Source organism: Delphinapterus leucas, chromosome 11, assembly GCF_059928025.1.
Source record: "Delphinapterus leucas isolate spDelLeu-1000000601 "Yukka" chromosome 11, BTC_Dleu_Yukka2, whole genome shotgun sequence".
In the NCBI taxonomy this organism is placed as follows: Eukaryota; Metazoa; Chordata; class Mammalia; order Artiodactyla; family Monodontidae; genus Delphinapterus; species Delphinapterus leucas.
In genome coordinates this window covers 102,375,200-102,393,354 of record NC_143139.1, presented here as the reverse complement: position 1 = coordinate 102,393,354, position 18,155 = coordinate 102,375,200, and the positions used below count along the sequence as shown (strand labels likewise).

General features: G+C 59.6%; 3 protein-coding genes across 6 annotated transcripts; 2 read left to right on the top strand and 1 right to left on the bottom strand.

The window, feature by feature from the left end:
- The first annotated feature begins 346 nt into the window (after positions 1-346).
- Positions 347-1,912, top strand: CIMAP1B (ciliary microtubule associated protein 1B). Of its 3 annotated transcripts, none has more exons than XM_022596761.3 (6): positions 347-537; positions 625-828; positions 1,095-1,199; positions 1,285-1,406; positions 1,498-1,638; positions 1,781-1,912. In XM_022596761.3, the coding sequence occupies exons 1-6, from the start codon at positions 429-431 to the stop codon at positions 1,859-1,861; spliced, it is 762 nt and encodes a 253-aa protein (XP_022452469.1). In that variant the 5' UTR covers positions 347-428; the 3' UTR covers positions 1,862-1,912. The 3 variants fall into 3 exon arrangements, with proteins under 3 accessions (XP_022452469.1, XP_089777678.1, XP_089777679.1); XM_089921552.1 differs by having other exon boundaries at positions 1,498-1,662; XM_089921553.1 differs by lacking the exon at positions 625-828.
- Positions 1,913-5,335: 3,423 nt separating this feature from the next.
- SCO2 (synthesis of cytochrome C oxidase 2) lies at positions 5,336-7,367 on the top strand. 2 transcript variants are annotated; one of them, XM_022596762.3, is made up of 2 exons: positions 5,336-5,718; positions 6,528-7,367. In XM_022596762.3, exon 2 carries the CDS (start codon positions 6,540-6,542, stop codon positions 7,338-7,340), a length of 801 nt encoding a protein of 266 aa, XP_022452470.1. In that variant the 5' UTR covers positions 5,336-5,718; positions 6,528-6,539; the 3' UTR covers positions 7,341-7,367. The 2 variants fall into 2 exon arrangements, with proteins under 2 accessions (XP_022452470.1, XP_089777676.1); XM_089921550.1 differs by lacking the exon at positions 5,336-5,718 and adding an exon at positions 5,750-6,398.
- Positions 7,368-7,512: 145 nt separating this feature from the next.
- NCAPH2 (non-SMC condensin II complex subunit H2) lies at positions 7,513-18,000 on the bottom strand. The gene is given in 21 exon segments (XM_022596759.3): positions 7,513-7,647; positions 7,650-7,778; positions 7,844-7,993; positions 8,088-8,189; positions 8,268-8,323; positions 8,421-8,489; positions 8,579-8,672; positions 8,753-8,823; positions 8,974-9,027; positions 9,119-9,226; positions 9,369-9,435; positions 9,637-9,708; positions 10,448-10,578; positions 11,040-11,126; positions 11,218-11,351; positions 11,433-11,512; positions 11,613-11,681; positions 11,757-11,841; positions 11,924-11,979; positions 14,334-14,435; positions 17,756-18,000. Coding segments are annotated over 21 exon segments (1,848 nt in total). The 5' UTR covers positions 17,864-18,000; the 3' UTR covers positions 7,513-7,623.
- Between the last annotated feature and the right edge of the window lie 155 nt (positions 18,001-18,155).

The following is an 18,155-nucleotide window of genomic DNA, read 5'->3' as shown; positions in this document are numbered from 1 at the left end:
CAGCCAGGAGACACAGGAGCAGGTCAGTGCATCAACTTCGGGGGCCCCCCTCCGGCACCAGGTCCCCCATGCCGCTCCCTCGCCCCGGTATCCTCCCCCAAATATCCCAGTTCTCCAGAACCCCGGGGAATTCCTCTCCCGCAGTGTTGAGTCCAAACTTGGAGCGCGCACATACAGCTCCACTGAACTCATTTTGGGGGTGGGGGACAAGAGACGGCCTCGAAGCTCTGTCCCTGACCCGCGCGCCTCTGGAGCTGGGAAAGCTACCGTTTGTTTCCCTGGTACTTGGGATAGGCGCGGGCCCCGCCCCGGAGTCCGGCCTGTCTGGAGGGGATAGGGAGTGCGGCCTCGCGAGTCAGGGTGGGGGGGGCCGGGGCCGCCACCTTGTGTCCGCAGGTGTTGCCGGCAGCAAGCGCTCCCACCGTACCATGGGCTCGGAAGTCTGGGTCGGCCCGTGGCGGCCGCACCGGCCCCGCGGCCCCATCGCAGCGCTCTACAGCGGCCCGGGGCCCAAGTACAAGCTGCCAGCCAGCACCGGTACCAGCGGCGGGCCGGGGGAGCGGGGCACACAGGGGCTAACCCTAACCCTAACCCTAACCCTGGTGATGCTGGGGCGCCCCGCAGGTTACATCCTGCACGACCCGTCGCGGCCCCGCGCCCCCGCCTTCACCTTCGGCGCACGCCTCCCCACGCAGCAGACTTCGTGCGGCCCAGGGCCAGGTCACCTGGTGCCCGCTCGCATGACCGTGCGCGGCCGCGACGGCGCTCCCGCCTACTCCATCTTCGGCCGCCCGCGCCACGCAGCGCCCTTCCTCACTCCCGGACCGGGTCAGGACCCTGGGACCCCGGCCTCCCCAACGCCGAGCCGCCTCCAGGGACGCCCACTCGGGAACCCCCCCCACTGAGCCCGAGTCCCCCTCGGGCACCCTAACACTCCAAATTCGGTCCCCCCATCTCCGGATCTCAAAAGAGCTCCAAGCCTCACCAGGCTTTGACAAATCGTGGTTCGAATTCCCCCTAATCCCTGGACTCCAGCCCGGGCACCCACCAGGCCCCCAGTGCAGTTCCGGCCCACACCCCGGTCTGCCCCGCAGGCAGGTACTTCCCGGAGCGAGCGGGGAACGCGGCGTACCCCAGCGCGCCTCGGCACACCATCGCTCCCCGAAACTGGGGCCTCCGCGCGGAGTCGCAGACCCCAGGTGAGCCCAGGAAGGCCCACCCTGCACTGGCTGCGGCGGGCAGACTGGCCGGTCCTCAAAGACCCACCCTCGCTGGCTCCCCCAGGCCCCGGGACCTACACTGTGCCCTCGCTCCTGGGCCCGCGCGTCGTCGGTAAAGTCTCGGCGCCGATTTACTCCATCTACGGCCGCAGCGCGGTGGGCAGCGTCTGCGAGGACCTCAGTAAGGTGGGGAAGGGGCTGCCCGCACCGCGCGGCGAGGGGTCAGCGGTCGACGGTCCTGGAAGCCGGACACTGCGCCCCTCCCGCCCTCCCGCAGACCCCCGGGCCCTGCGCCTACCATGTGGTGAGCCCTGGGATCTACAAGCCCCGGGCCCCCCAGTTCTCGATGCTGGCGCGGACTTCGCTCCCCCAAGGCAACAGCCTGAACCCCGGGCCTGCAGCCTACAACGTGGACCAGGTGCTCTGCAGTTCAGGGTCAAGGGTCAGAGGCGGGGTAAAGGGGTCCGGGTCTGGATCGAGGGTCTGAGGTGCGAGGTTGGGGCCCGGGAGCCCTGGGCCAGCTGGCAGCGCCAGGCCAGCGACGTCTCCTGGGTCCGCAGCACCGGAAGCCTCGCGGCTGGAGCTTCGGGATCCGGCACTCGGACTACCTGGCCCCGATGGTGATCGACGTGGATGACTGACCAGCCGGGCGGGCGCGGCCCCACGAATGTTTCTTAAAACCTCTGGAGCCAGCAGCCTGTCGGCCTCTCTGTGCTTGCGGCGAGGCAGGCGGGCAAAACGGACAGGTGGGCGGGCCCGCGAAGTCCCGGACTTCTCAAGCTCCCGCAGGCCCTCGTGATTGGCCAGGACAGAAGTGAGCCGGGTCGTCCTGCCCCTCCGAGGCGGCTATTGGCCTAAATCCCTGCCTGTCGGGAGGCCCCGCCCCTCCGCGGCTCCGGCCAGGCGCGCAGTCCCACTGTTCCCACCCTGTGGCCTCCCGCAAGACGGAACGGAAACCGGCTGGGATCCGAAGAGGACCGGCGAGCGCCGCTGTGCAGGACAGGTACGGCCCCGGATCAAGTTGTGAGACCGAGACGTGAGAGCCAGACACGGAGACATGCACACGGGCGACACAGACACGGGACTGAGGGGCGGACACGGGAGAGAAACGAGAATGGGGTCAGGACAAGGGCACTTGGCCTCAGTGACACGGACACAGGACGGCGACAGGTTCCAGGTGTGTGTCGCAGCCCGGAGTGGTGGCGGCCCCACCTACCCCTGTCGCACCTGCTGATCTCTCCCGGGGCGGGAACCAGAGCCCAAGCAGCTGCCGGGGCTGATCAGCCTGAAGCAAGGATACATCAGAGGCTTCGTGCGCGCTGTGCTGGACCGGACGCGCAGGGCGCACACATCCGTGCGTGGGGACGGCTGGCTGCCCCTGACCCCGACCCAGAGGTCAGGCCCAGAGACTGCCTGCCCCCAGGGACGCCACAGCGCCCCACCACTGTCACTGACACTGAGGATAACCCATTGCTGTGGGAACGCCCCCTTTGTGCTGTCTACACCACCTTACCCATGCCGAGGGGCCATGCTCTTGGCCATCTGGCGAAGCATGAATCTGGAGGAGACCGCGGCCCCGGCCAAGTCTGGGCAGCAGCTGGAGTGGCCGGAAGCCTGGTGCCAATACCTTGGGGACAAACATGCCCTGAGGCAGAGTCCTGGCACCTGCCCTGGCTGCCTGTGGCTGCAAGGTTAGAAGACACCTCCTCTCCGGACCAGAACCTCTGACCTCAAAAAGGCCAGCAGCCACAGGCAGCTCCTAACCTCACGCCTGACCCAGACAGAGCCCCCAAAAGCAGGACCCAGGCTTCTCAGCCCCAGGACAGAACTTGGATCTCCCTTCCCATCAGCCCCCAATAACAGGACCAAATCATCCAGCTGCCCCTTCCCCTTCAGTTCCCAAGGGAAGAGCTGCTCTCCCTCCATCCCCCAGACTTGTACCCCCAGCAATAGGTACCAGCCTCATCCCCCCACTGACACCCCCCATCCCAAACGAGGACAATTTATTTTCCATTCCCTCTCCAGCTGGACACCCACTACACTGCTCAGTAAATACTTAACTCCAGCTGAGTCCTAACCAAGGAAGGTGAGGAAAAATGTGGGCGTGGGGAGGTGACTGTGCAGGTGAACAGCATCCTTGCCTAGCATGTACCAATAGTCAGCAGACGTGGTCTGCGGCACGTGGGAGGGCACTTTGGGTAAACTGGAGTCTATTCATGGATTCACTGTCACCCAGAGCCCAGAGCATGTATAGGTGGGCCACTGATTGGTCACTGATCTGGGTTTGGTAGAAACATTGGCCAGAATCTCTGAAGGGTCACTAGGGAGGATACTGGTCAGTTATTCATGGGTCATTGGACTTTGGTCAAGATCATCAACGGAAATTTGATTGGAGTCATTAATAGGGACTTGGTCAAAATAACTGATGGGCCTCTGATCAATCATTAACGGGCCATAGGACATTGACCCATGTCTTTGACGGGTCATCAGTGAGGACTTAGCACAATTGTTCACGTCACTGGTCATTATTTTGGACATTTGTCAAGGTTGCTGATGAGTCCTTGGTCAGGGTCAGTGATGCGATCACTGATCAGAGGCCACTGAGGGTCACTGGGAGTCCTGATGCAGGGGAGGTTGGCCAGATGCAAGGGCTGCCAGGGCAAGGGGGCCGCTGTATTGTGGGTCGGAGCAGGAAGCTTGTTCCTGCAGACGGAATCCTGCATGAAGCAAGAGATGTGACAGCCACTGTCGACAGCCTGCCACTCATCACGTGTGACCTGACCCCAGACTCCGGGGTCCACCTCCTGCATGTTAAAGACCCCTGACCTATGAACACACACAACCACAGGTGATCTGACCCAAACCCAGGGTCAGTGTCCCACATCACAGGATGCCTGACCACCCACTCAAGAAGGTGACCTGACTGATGCACCTGTCATCCCATCACATAGGGAACTTGACCTTCCATGCTCAGGGTCCCTGACCTCTCATGACTGACCCGAGAGTCAGCATCCCCCGCATCTCACAGGAAGCTACAGGATCTCCATCACCTTAGCCTCCCCCACACAGCCTTCATCCTCAGTAAGAAGGCAGAGGACAGCCTGTCTGCTCTGATGGTAGGCAGGAAGTTCAGAGAGGCCGCAGTCCTCCCCAGCCAGGACAGGCCCCGGAGCGCCTGGAGCCTGTGTGGCCTCTCCATAGGGGTCCCCATGTGGCCGTGGCATGTCTGTTGGCGTGGATCTCCTTATGTGGCCCCAACCTCCCGTTCATAACTCCCGCAGCCTTGGTCCTCAAGTACCTCAGCAGCCCTGTCTCACCCTGCCTCTGCCGGGACCGGCCTCACCGCTGGCAGTTCCCCCCCCCGCCACTTCTTCAACTCCCACCCAGTGACCTTATCCAAGCAAGGCTGACCTGGCCTCGGGTCTGGGGAAACCCTCACGGCCCTCCCGCCCAGGCCGAATACAAGGACTTCCTGACCCCCACCGCTGAAGTCAGGCACACTGCCGCTTCACGTCTCCCCCGCCCCCTCACTCCAGGGGAACTGGCAACCAAGGGTGCATCAGGGGCTGGAGTTTGACTGCACGCGAGACGCGGGGTGGGTCCACGCTGAACCGTGTCTCCTCAGGTTGGCATGGGGCAGCCGCTCTGACCGCCAGGAACAACCCCGCCGTAGGCCACGCTTTGGAGTGGAGGAAGCGCTGCTGTGCTTGGACGGCCTGGGGCCACCGGGCCGGCGGACCCGGTCACCCATCACCAGGCTCGGTGAGGGGACAGGAAAAGGGTCACCCGCTCTGGCTCAGCCCTACGCCCAGAGACGTCCTCCCCTCCTGAGCCCGGCTCCTCACTCCCCGCCCCACCGCGCGCGCAGGCCGACACGCAGCAACGAAGCCCGAGAGGCGCGCAGCCGTGCAGGTGCCTGGTGCGCTGGGGCCGTAAGCGAGAGGACGAGTAGAGCCAGCGGCTAGCTACAGCGCCGAACAAGGAGCCGCCGCCGCGGGGCGCGGGGCGCAGGGAAGCTCCGCCTCCAGTACGTGACCTCTGGCCGACCCGCCACCTTCGGCGCACGCGCACGGCCCAGCGCCGGCCAGCTCCGTGTCAGTGTGCGCGAGCGCGGCGCCGTTGACGCATGCGCGCTGGCGTGGTGCGAGGCGGATGGTCTCCGCAGCTTGCCAGGTCGCGTTCCCAGACTCCTGGCACCGACCCCGGCGCGCCGGGGTCCTGGAAAAGCGGCCCGCGAGGCGCGTTCCGAGAGGGCGCCCTGAACGGGGCTCCTGGAGGAAAAGGGCTTCCCGGAGAAGGGCCCTGGAAACGTTCGCAGGCTGCCTCCGTTTGCAGGTCCATCTTGTGCACCGCTTAGAACACATTTTGTAAAGGAGGAAGCTGATGTCAACAGGCTGAGGGGCGTATCCAAGGTCTTCCAGCCCAGGAATCGTCGGACGGGGCGGAGGCCGGACGTTTAGGAGTCTTCCAGAGGGTCCTCCCAGCAGCAGCTGAACAGGTGAGGCGTGGTGGGGGGGGGGGGGGGCGGGGTCCTAAGACCTCCGCCTAGCAAACCTCCATAGGGCCCTGAGAAAGGCGCAGAGGTCACCGAAGCAACAGCAGGGCGTGGGCCACGAGCTCAGAGCTGCTGTCGGGTACCCGGCTGTGAAGAGAGTGGGCTCGAGGCAAGTGGAAACCTTGTTTCTCTTACAGGGTGACTGCCGGCCGGAAGGTTCTACGTGCGAGGGGCTCGTGGGGAGGGCGGGGGGAAGGCGCTGCAGGCTGCGGTGCGGGTGGCACAGGATTTCCGCGGGGCTGGAGGCCAAAGCACCACGGTTGAAGCGGCCTCAGAGGGGAGAGGCTGCAAAAGGGCCGGAGGAGTCAGTCTTGGGGGGCGGGGGTTGAAGCCAGAGACTCACCTACCTCCTTTCAAGAAATGGGAGTTTATTGCAAACAGATAAATATGCTCAGGAATCCGGGCGAGGCATGCGCTTGGAATGCTCTTGGTCAGCTCAGACGCTCAGGTGCAGGCGAGGGCTGGGCTGGTTAGAGCTGCAGGCACAGGACCGGGGGCAGGGTCCGGGTGGGATGCGATAGGCTGAGGCTCTCAGGCTAAAGGACAGGAGGGACAGGGATGGACGCCTGATGACACCTAAGCTGGAGTTTGAGGTTTCAGAGGCGAAGCAGTTCTGACGCCAGGTGAGCAGCTGCTGATAGCAGGGCCTGTGTAGGGCCGCTCCTTCAGATGGCGGCATGCATCTCCAGGATGGGGTATGACCCGGGAGGCCGAGGCACCTTCTGGCTCCTGACACCCTTGCTCTTTTCCAGGAGCGTTAGGCCATGCTGTTGCTGGCTCAGGCACCCAAGGCTTGGCACAGGCTCTTTCAGCTCAAGCCTCCAGCCCTCCCTAGGACCCCAGGAGGAGAGGCCCAGCATGTGAGGTACCGGCTCCTATCAAGGCAGGGCCCTGCAGAGACGGGAAGGCAGGACCAGCCCCAGGGCCCTGGGCTACGAACTAGGTTGCTGATCACAGCCTTGACTGGGGCTGGGCTGGGTGGGGTCTGGCTGGCCATGAGAGCCGAGAAGGAGCGGTGGCAGCAGCGACGAAGGACAGAGGCCCTGCGCCAAGCTGCCGTGGGCCAGGGTGACTTCAGCCTGCTGGATCACCGGGGCCAGGCTCGCTGCAAAGCTGACTTCCGGGGCCAGTGGGTGCTGATGTACTTTGGCTTCACTCACTGCCCTGACATCTGCCCCGAGGAACTGGAGAAGCTGGTGCAGGTGGTGCGGCAGCTGGAGGCGGAGCCTGGCCTGCCCCCCGTGCAGCCCATCTTCATTACCGTGGACCCCGAGCGGGATGACGTGGCGGCCATGGCCCACTATGTGCAGGACTTCCACCCCAGGCTGCTGGGCCTGACCGGCTCTGCTGAGCAGGTTGCCCAGGTGAGCCGCAGCTACCGCGTGTACTACAGCGCCGGCCCCAAGGACGACGACCAGGATTACATCGTGGACCATTCCATCGCCATCTACCTGCTCAGCCCTGACGGCCTCTTCACAGACTACTACGGCAGGGCCAGGTCGGCCGAGCAGGTCGCAGACAGTGTGCGGCGCCACATGGCTGCCTTCCGCAGCGTCCTGCACTGAGCTGGGTCATTAAAAGGATGTGGTGGAGCTGTGTGTGCCTGAGATCTATACCAGCAGCCCCTGGAGGCCACGGCAGGAAAGGGGCTGGAGACGTGGTAGCTTCCTGAGGTGCAGAGGATGGACAGCCCTTTCCTCCACACGGAACAGTTTTGTAAAGGTTTTTTAAAGGGACTGGCGGGGTGGCAACACTTTATTGGGCTGGGCGAGCCAGGAAGCAAAGTGGAGTGAGCAGATGCATGCCCAGCACCTGCTGGGGACAGGGCTCCAGGGCCCAACCCCAGTCTCAGTGCTCCCCACTCAGGGCTGGACCATGGAGGGGGCAGCGTAGGTCTGGAAGCGCTTGTGGGCCCGCTGGTACGTGAGCAGTCTCAGGGACATGGTATCCACCGCCGCCTCCAGCCCCGGCTGCTGGGTGATCTCCACTGTGTAGTCATTAGCCTGTAGAGACAGATCGTCAGCAGAGACCAGGGACCGCTTCCCTCCCAGGCTCCCAGGCCACTCACCAGCTGCAGGGAGGCCAGCATGGAACGACACACCTCAAAGGCAGGCTGGCCAGCCACCAACTCCGCAAAGGGACACCACTGGTTGAGCTGGCTGAACCTTGAGACTACCTGGTCCCCGTAAGTGTGGATGTCAAAGGGCACATGCTGCTCCTGCAAAGGGGAGGGGCAGGTCCTGGGGCTGGCCCAAGGCAGGCAGCAGGACGCTCCAGCTCTCCACCAGAGGCCCTGGCCCAGCCCACCTCACCTGCTCCTGGAGCAGGGGCTGGATGACGTCCTCCCAGTCCCTGATGCGCTGGCTCAGCTCTGTCTCCTGGACGAACTTCTGCGAGGTGGCGATGAAGAGCTCCTGGGGGAGGAGCAGGGGCTATCACCTCTGTGCAGGGCCCACCGCCCGGCTCCCCCACCCACTCTGACCTGGGCCTACCACGTTCCTTCGGACCAGCTCCTCGTAGCTTAGGGAGGCCGGCATGGCTTCTGCTTCTGGAAAAGGGCAGCCATGAGGTGCTGCAGCCGTGAGCCTCACCTTCTCCTTCCTCCCCTCAGGGTCCCCTGGCCAGCAGCCCACTCCCAGACCTACCCAGGTCTGCGTCTTCCCCAGGCTCGGCCCCCTCAGGCTCTGCGTACTCCTCGGGCTCTAGAAAGTCACCTGCTGGGAGGGGAGGACCCGAGCAGAAGGCAGGTTAGCCCACAGCCGGCGCTGAGCCCCGACCCAGCCTGCCCCCCGTAGGCACCTACCTGCCGCTCCCAGGTCCTCCAGGGAGTCCTCCAGCCGGTCCTCCTCCGCGGGCCACGGTTCCTCCTGAGCCCTCGGCAGCCACCGCTCAGCCGCCTGTGCAAAGAGAGCATCTGAGGGGCACTGCCGTCTCCCACCAAGGGCCAAGCGGGGTCCAGGCGGTGGCCGGTACTTGCCTCCCTCCTCTGCAGCTTCCGGAGGGTCTCCAGCTGCTCCCTCACGTGTCTCCAGTACAGGACCTCCATGTCTGCACACGAAAGCCTTGTGAGAAGGGCTCCCTCATCCTGCCCAGGTCCACCCGAATCCACCCCGGGCCCTAGGTGTCCCCAGGCTGAGGGGAGGCGGCAGAGCGTGGTGCCGTCATCCCTCAGAAGAGCCCACGAGGCCCCGGCCGCACCTGCAAAGGAAGGGCCCTTTCGCCGGGGCCTCCTGCTGTCGGCGTGGTCAGCATCTGCAAGAGGAGCGGGTCAGCAGGCGCCAGGCCCAGTCCCACAGCCACACCCGGGCCCTCCGGCCCTGGCCCAGCCCCCGGGCCCACGCACAGGCAGCCAGGTACCACTGGTGGAAGTCCTGCAGCTTAACGGCACCCTTCCTCTTACGCTTCTGTCCTGGAGCCTCCTCCACGCTGGGGGGCACAGAGTAGGGCCTACCTGGGGGCAAACAGACGGTCTCGGAGCACAACCGTGGCCCAGGGCAGATCACCGTGCCCACGGGCCCTGGAACCCCAGCCTCCACTCAAGCCAGGTGAGCCCAGCCCCGGATGCCCAGGGGCAGGGCCCCTCCCCCAGTTACCTTTCCTGAAGGGCTTAGAGTCCAGGGAGTCGAAGGGGTCCAGGCCCTGCCAGGGGTCTGGGGTCTCCTGAGCACAGAGCACAAGCAGACACAGGGGAGTGGAGGACGTGCACCCTCCCCCCAGTCGAGAGACATAGGGAGGGAGGTGCCCTGGGGCTGCAGGAGAGAGGTCCAATTCTGGGGAAGAAGATTGCTCGAAAGACAGCCACTGCAGAGGGGCCTCAAGCATACCCTCCCTGCCGGGGGTCCAGGCCCCACCAGCCCTCACCTTCAGCCGGGACGCAGGCTCCAGGGCCTCCCTTCGCTCCCGTAGTGCACACCTCCTGGGCTGGGCCGCACTCTGCAAAAAAAACGTTGAGGGTTCCCCTCTCCTCCTCCACCCAAGGCTCCAGGCACCCCAGCAGCCCTGCTCCGGGGCTAGACACCAAGAACCCTGCAGGGACCTTCTCTGGGGGCAGGAAGTTCAAATAGTTTAATGACTAAAAAGTAAAACAAAAGTTCTAGGAAAAACTTTAGGAGAACATACAAATCAGTAAACTCGTGGTCACGGGGTACTTTTTCTTCTTTAAAAAACAGAAAAAAGAATAGAACGATACGATATCCAAGTATCTACCAGCCGAAATTGACAAATGTTAGTATTTTTTCCTATATGTCAGGATTTTTTCTTACAAAAAAAGATTTCTTAGCTCTAGGCTGGAGCACAGAGCTGACCCTCGGGGGTGAGGGAGGCCGGCCTGTCCACTCCTGCCGGCCTGGCCTTGGGAGAGTCAGCTCTGGAGACCAGCTGCCATTCTGGGTAGTAACCCTGAGCACCGTGGGCCTTGGACTCTTGGACACCAGCCGCCCCGCCCTGAGAGCAGCAGCTGCTCTGCTCGGAGAGGGGAGAGACATGAAAGCTGCTGCCCAAACGGGCAGGGTGCAGGGCCAGGTCTAGGGCTGGCTGGGGGACGCACCCACTGCCCTGGTGTGCAAGGACCAGAGAGGGAGCAAAGACCAGGGGACTGCCTTCCCTGTGTAAGCGAGACTGTCCCCCCCAGGGCTGAGGGCTAGAGCTTTGCAGGCTGGACTGTGGGTCCCACCTGCTCTGGGCTCCTGGGCTCCTGCAGCTCCATCGGGACCTCAGGGGCTGAGGCCTCGGGGGGCTCTGCTGCCCACTCTGTATGCTCTTCTTCACCCCCACCTCCGGGCACTGGGCCTTCTGGAGTGGTGCCTGGGCAGGGAAGGAAGAAACCAGTCAGCCCCAAGGAGCCTGAAGACCAGACAGCAGAAGGGGGGCTGCCCCTCCGGGATGAGGGGCCGACCCCAAGGAGAACCTGAGAGGCCACTCCTCTCTCAGCTTCATTTGTTAGAACCAGAGAATGCAGCAGGGCGTTTTACACTCTCATCGTACTGCTGCTTTGGTTGGTTCATTTTATTTCTTAGTAATTTTTCTCTTTAAATGCTGCCACCTCTGTCTGCCCGGAGAGGAGGGGGTGGGCCCAAACCTCAGAGCCCCAGAATGGTCAGGGGGTGGTCACTGGACCAAGACAGCACGGCTGGCCAAGGTGGGCCCTGAGCACAGGGGCCTGCTCCCCATGCCTCACCCCTCCACAGGCTGCACAGCGGCGGAGGAGTGCAGGGCCCCGTCCCCCCACCCCACCCTGCAGCTCCGCGCGGCAGCTCTCTCCTCACCTGGCCCCTGGGAGGCGCTGAGTAGCGGGACTGGACTCCTGCACACAGAGACTTCCACTGGCTGCTCCTCAGCCCTCCCAGAGGCCTCTGGGAGAGACGGGGGATTGAACGGGGTCAGCCCCGCTTCCCCCGCAAAAGGCCCCTTCCTTCCCACCAACATCCGAGCCCGAGCCCTCACCCTTCTGGTTCCTCGGCAGCAGTGCCCCCGTGGGGGACATGCCCACCGGCTCCAACATGAAGGCTCCTCTGGGGTGGGGGGTGCACGTATTCATCCTAAAATCCTTCCGGCTGGCCAGGACCTCCCCCCGACAGCTGTGCTGGCACAAACACAGGTGCTACAGTGACCCTTCCCCAGCACACCCCACCCTCCACCCACCAGGCTAAGGCCCGCACCTGTACAGGGGGTTATTATACTTCTCCATCTCATCAGGGGCTACCAGGGCCATGGGCAGGAGGGGGACGATGAGGGTCTCCTGAACAGAGGCCAAGAGTGGGTGAAACCGTGAGAACCCACATGGCATGACACCGCCTTCCAACACTCCCATCAGCTAAACGCAGGAGAGGGGCACTCACACTAGGGGCCTGGTCACTCCTCAGATCCACGTTAGCACGGGAATCAGAGAGGTCATCCAACGACAGGAACTGCGGGGGAGTGGAGAGCTCAGGAGGGTGCCTGGCGAGCACAGGGGGCAATGCCAGGCACCCAGGAAACCTCACCTCATACTCCACTTCCTGGGGGGCCCTGGAGCCGGCATCCCCAATGGGCCCGTCTTCCTGCTCACAGGAGAGCTGCTTGGCCCGCCTGAGAGAGAATCAGTGCAAGGACGTCACAGGAGGCCACGGGGCCTCCCGAGCCGCATGCAGGCCCCACCTCCAGTACTCACTTCTTGCCAGAGATGAAATCAAGAGCCTGGTAGACCAGCGAGTAGAGATATTCCACCTGGCAACCAGAAGCGGGCAGTGAGGGTGCAGAAAGGAGGGGCCTCCCCAGAGCCTTTCCAACTAGTCGTCCAAGTACACAGAGAAGCCCAGATGTCCTGTCCAAAACCCCCAGCACAATTCCTGCCAACGTGGCTGCCAGAAATACTTGTCCAATCAAACCAGTATGTTTCCCCAGAATTACCTAACAGCCGCAGCTCCCACCCCGCTCTGCATCCTCACACCACACCGCGGCAGGTGTGGCCACCTCCGCACTGTGGCACCCCAGCCTGTGCCCCACGCAGCCCTGTATGCCTTCACTGCTGGCACACCAACCAGCCTGCCTGCAGCCCACGTCCCTGCTGCTCCAATCAGTGCCCAACCTGCAGGAGCACCTGGGGGTCTCTGCCGGCCCGTCACAGCTCCAGCCACAACCTGTGGGGCCCCACTGTTAGGGTGAGGGTTGGGATCTTCCAGATACCGCAAAGCACCCACCAGGAGGGTACATACACGCGCTGCCCCTGGGCCATTTCCTCTGGGGTGACAGCACCCGATAGAAGACAGTGGTGAGCAAAACAGGTGGTGGCCCCGATCGCATGGATCCCACTCGCCAGGAATAATAAACATTAACTTTCTTAAGTGTTTGGCACATACACAGGACTGTGCTTCATGCTTCATCTCATCTACTCTGTCTGAATTAGGTGCCATCACTATTCTCACTGTATACGAGATAAACTGAGACTCAGAGAATCAAAGTAACCTCAGTCAGTGGCGGGTCCAGGACTTGCGCCAGGGATATAGAAATCCAGTGCTGCGCCGTCTAACACGGCAGCCGTGAGCCGCAGCTGGCGCGATCAATTTAAATGTAAGTAAAAGTTAATACAACGCAAGATGCCTCAGTCACGCCTGCCACATTTCAAGGGCTCAGGAGCCGCACGTCTTGGACAGCACAGATCATAGAACATTCCCATCACCTCGGAAGGTCCGGCTGGACGGCGCTGACTACAGCCAACGCTCCCCTCACACCTTCCAGACTTCGTGCTAACATTCTGCTACACCTGCTTTATCACGTATCTACCCGTCCACGTATTTGTGTATCGGTTCACCTTAGGTTTTGTGCTTTCAAAGTCAGTTGCAGATATTCCTTCTTAGGACAAATGCAGGACAAAAGAATCCAATTTAATTGGATCATCTAGGACAAAAACCAATGAAATCTCAGACCGTCTTAATAACTTACAGCGCCCAGAGGTAGGTCCACTGTGCCCTGCGCCCATTAACCTGCATGTAGGTTACTCCCCCTCCTCTGTCTGGTTGGGACCCCATTACTGAGCTCCTCAACACACTTCTTCTGAATTCTTACCTCCTGTGCACTTTTTATTTTCCCCCCTCCCACTAAACCAACAATTTGGGATCAGTGCTGTGGTCCACTTTTCCACGCTCCTCCACTAGGGGACAGCTATTACCGCTGGAGAAGAATTTCCAGCATTTAATCTTCGTTAGACTACCAATGCTTTCAATTAATCTTTTATTTTGCATTCCCCTCAGCAAATATTTTGAACTTTCGCCAAACCTCACTCCAAATTTCCAATCCAGTAGCTGATTCTCAGTAGCTGACTTACATGCTCCACTGTGAAAACTGGGGCCTTAGGTGTGAACTCTGCAAACCGTTGGGCCCACCTTCTCTGCATCAGCGTTTCTCCCTGCAGTCTCCTGAGATGAGCTGTCTTTTCTTTTTTTCAAGGCAAGCCCGTCAGCCCATGTTTCTGACCCATTCCTTACCTATTTCTTCAGGTTCTCTGTTTCATCCATTTTCCTCCCCCAGCTCCCCTTTCCCCTCCCCCCACCCCGGCTGGCCACCCCAGCTCCGTGGTTTTCAATTCTGGTTGTCAGAGGGTAGTTCAGAAAATCCTGTGACCTGCCTGCCCCTCCACCCCACCACCTGGGGATCCTGATTTAATCAGTCTGGGTTAGGCCGAGGCACTGGTGATTAATTGGAGTGTAGCCTGGGTTGAGAGCCACCGATTTAGTATTTGACCAATCTCTTTCCTTCTCTTCACAATAAAATGTTTTTCTTTCTTTTTCTTCTTCTTCTTTTTTTTTTTTGGCCACATTGCACAGCATGTGGGATCTTAGTTCCCCAACCAGGAATCACACCCATGGCCCCTGGAAGCGCCGAGTCCTAACCACAGGACAGCCAGGGAAGTCCCAACCCTGCAACGATTAAATCCAAGTTTGTTCTTCGGTGTTAAAAGGTGGCGAGGAATTGGCGGAGGAGGTGGGAGGCGCTGGTGAGCCTGCCACCTGCCCCGGCAGGACAGCAGACCTCGGTCTCACGAGACACTACAACTCCAAGACCAGTAGTCAGGAGGGGCCCACCTTCTTACTGTAGACACAAGCAGAGCCCTGGATCAGCAGTGCTGCCTCAATGAAGTTCATTGTGGTTTTGCCTTCGTCAAAAGAAATGCAGATCTGGTCCAGCTGCAAGACACAACGCAGGGCAGTGGGAAGTCTATGCACCCTTCTCGCCGGCAGCCCACCCGCCACCCCACCTTCTCCCAGTGCCACTGGCCCAAAGTACCCATCACCACAAGCAGCCCCTCAGAATGACAGCTCTGACTCTGCTTAGGGCTCACCGGTTGTGCATTTTTTTAGAGGCAAAAGACAGGTCTTTGTGATTTTCCCTACTTCCTGTAACCTCTGAGACCTAGTGTTTTGGAAGAGGGAGGCCCCTAGAGTGTATCATCCACGAACGGCCAGAGCTACACACCACCTCCTCTCCGCAGGTGCTCACACCTCACCCATCCTAGTCGGGGCCAACTCAGCCAGACTCCAGCAGGAAGACGCCCACCCCGAGAGAAGGACTGAGGACCCTCAGGGGTGGGGGAGACAGAGACAAAATGCTGGGGTCTCAATCCTTTGAGCAGGAAAGTCAGGAAACACTTCCAAGTACATCCTCCTCCTTCCTCTGCAACCACCAACCCCACAGCCCCTCATGAGCCCCAATTCCTACCACCCCTTAAATCTGTGTCCACCAACCATATGCCAACAGTCCCCAAACCCATCTAGACCAGCTCTCTCTCCTAAGCTGCAGAACTGTGTTTATAGCTGCCCACTAGGTATGTCCACCAAGACATCCAAAGTCCCCAAACTCTATCTCCATACTTAACTCAGGATCTTCCCCACAACCCAGCGCCTCCCCTGCTCCTCTCAGGGAACAGTACTCTGAAGCCTCCACACGGTTTTCAAGCTCCTTGCCTTCGCTTTCCATCTGCCTGGAACGTCCAGCCCCAACGCGCTCAGACTGGCCTCTGCAGCAGTCTCCCTAGGACGTGCCTTGGGCCTCACCACCGCTAGGGTGGTCTTGTCACACCAAGGCTCTCCTCCCCCAGTAGACTGTGATCAACATTAGGGTGATTCCAGCCGTCAGCTCAGTGCCCGACACCGGTGCTCAGCAAATGCATGACGAGCAAGCTGGTGACAACGGAGCCACGCCTGAAGACAGATCGATGCTCCCAGACAGATGAAGGGAACGGCATTTTAGGAAAGCACAGGCACCCACACAGAGGCAGCTAGCAGACACAGGTTTCAACGACTCAGGGAGATGAGTACTGTGCAAACATGTCCAAAGCAGAGGGTGTGCTGGGGAATAAGGCAAGATATTAGGTACTATGGTGGCACAACAAAGGGGGAGAGTCTGAGAGGAGCCACCGTGGCACCACTTCTGCTAATTCCTGAAAAGACAGAGGAAGTTTGTGAAGAGGACAGCAACATAAAATGTGTTTAAAAAAAAGAAAGAAAGAAAGAATGTTCTGGTAGCTATGTGGAAAATGAAAGGAGAAAGACAAAACTAGAGGCAGAGAAATCAGAACTTCAGGGGGCAGAGAAGGTTTGGAAAAGCAGACACATGGAGCAGGAGGGGAGCTGACCGAGCAAGTAGGTTTCCCAGGCATCCACAAGCACCCTGCTCAGTGTGGAAGCCTGAATCCACAGCAGCCCCACCTAGCATAGTTCTCTGCATGTTCTCAGGAGACTCTATGTCCAAGCAGAGTCAATTGTCAGATCAAGTGTCCATTTCACAAACATTTATTCTGCACCTACTATGTGTCAGGCATTGTATTAAGCAAAGGGGAGAGAGCATGAACATAGTCCCTGCCCTCACAGAACTTACATTCTAGGGTGTAAACAGACCATAAACAAGTTAGAGACTAGCTTACGATGAACATTCTAAAACACAGAAGGTACTATGACAGAGAACTGTTTTAGACCTGGTGATCAGTTGATATTTCAACTGAGAGATACAGGATGAGAAAGAATTAGTCATAAAAAGAACTAGGCAAAGAATTTTTGCCATTGAGTGCTGAAAATATAAACTCTCAGTGAAGAATGAACGTGGGTGTTGTCGACTGACAGGTTCAAAAGAACAGGTGGACCCAAAAGAAAAAAAAAAAAAAAAAAAACAGGTGGAGAGCCTGCCACAGGCTAAGACAGTGGGCAGGACCTGGTTCAGAGAAGGAAATGTGGATTTTCTTCTGGGAGCAAGGGAAAGCCACTGAGGGGTTTCAGGCAGGGCAGTGCTGCAGCCTGATTTTAATCTTTAAGCATCACACTTGCTGCTGGGTGGAGCATGAATTGGATGGGGCCAAAAACAACAGTAGGGAGGCCAGGAAGGAAGGTTTTAGCATGAATGGGAGCCAGATTGTGGCCTGGATCAGAGAAAATGGAAAATAGATGAATGGAAGTGAAATTCTGGTGGCATGATAGAATCCACGGGTGAACTGGTGTGGAGTGTGGGGTTTCACTAGCTCCTAGCTTTCACCTTGGTTGAACAGTAGTGCCATATGCCAAGATCAGGAAGGCTGGGATTCGAGCAGGAAAACAAGGAGCTCCCCTTTATAATATATTAAACCTGAGCTGCTTGTGTGAAATCTAAGTGCGATGTCAAGAGGAGCAGCTGGATACACAAAACTGATTGAGAAAAAAGACCTGGAACGGAAATATAAATCGAGGGAGGGGGGAATAAATAAATAAACCTAGGGGTTGTTCTCATGCAAGTGATACTTAAAATCATGGAAATAAATGAAATGGTTTAGGGGAAATGTGTAAAAAGATGGCTCAGGCCACACCCTGAGGAGCTCAACACTGAGACTGGATAGGAGAGAAAAAGTAGGTAACGAAATCGGAAGAAAATCAGAACACCAAAACCTGTTTCAAAAAAGAGGATGTGCTCAACCCACCAAATGCTACTGAGTTGAATAAGATGACACTTCTGGTGACCCTTGGATTTGGTAAGAGGGATATCATTATTGATCAAGACAAGAGCAGTCCAAGCGGGCTGAGGAGTGAAAGTGAAGTGCAGAAATGGAGCGGACAGCTCCTTAAAGACGTCTAGACACAGCTGTCAAACACTGAAAAAAGGTTAAATGCTGACGAGATGGAACATGGCAGTCACTTGAAACTGGTTTGAAAATCTAACATAAGATACCCCTCTTACATCGTGATCCAGACCTCTCACACACCCACACATGCACACAAATCGTATTCTACTCTATCAGAGAAAAATGCTGGTCGCCACTCACTAAGTCGATTTCAAGGCTCACTAACGGGTAGTTTACAGGAGCTGTAAGGACAGCTCCAGGCTAATCTAATAAAGGATGATTTCGAGGGGCAGAGACGGGGCTGGGAAAAAAGAAACGAGCCTGAGGATGAGTGCGATCAGAGCGCCAGATGGATACACACCAGGAGGCGGCGGGGCCCCCGGCAGCCCCCGCCCCGCGCCACTCCCCGGGGGCCGCCCTCACCTCCTCAAGATATTCGCCCAGCTGGGCCGCCACATCCACCTCCCAGTTCTTGGTGAGGTCGCGGATGGGCTGCAGGAGGTGAGCGAAGCGCGCCTCCACGTCCTCCATGTCCGGGAGGGGCCGGGTCGGCCCGGGGACCGCAGGGCCAGCTTCGAATGACCCAGTGTGCTCAGCCCGCCACTAGTTCTGGCGCCATTTTACTGTTCCCGCCCAGGAAAATACGTAGCGCGCAGCGACGCGCGCACATCTCTGACGTGAGGCTGCCGAATCGCGCCGGAAGGGTCTCAGGACGCCCCGGAGGCGGGGCATGCGTGGGGACGGGGCCTGCGTCTGCGTGGGGCGGGGTGGGGCTTGCAGCTGCCGCCGGCGGGGCGGGGCGGGGCGGGGCGGGGCGGGGCGG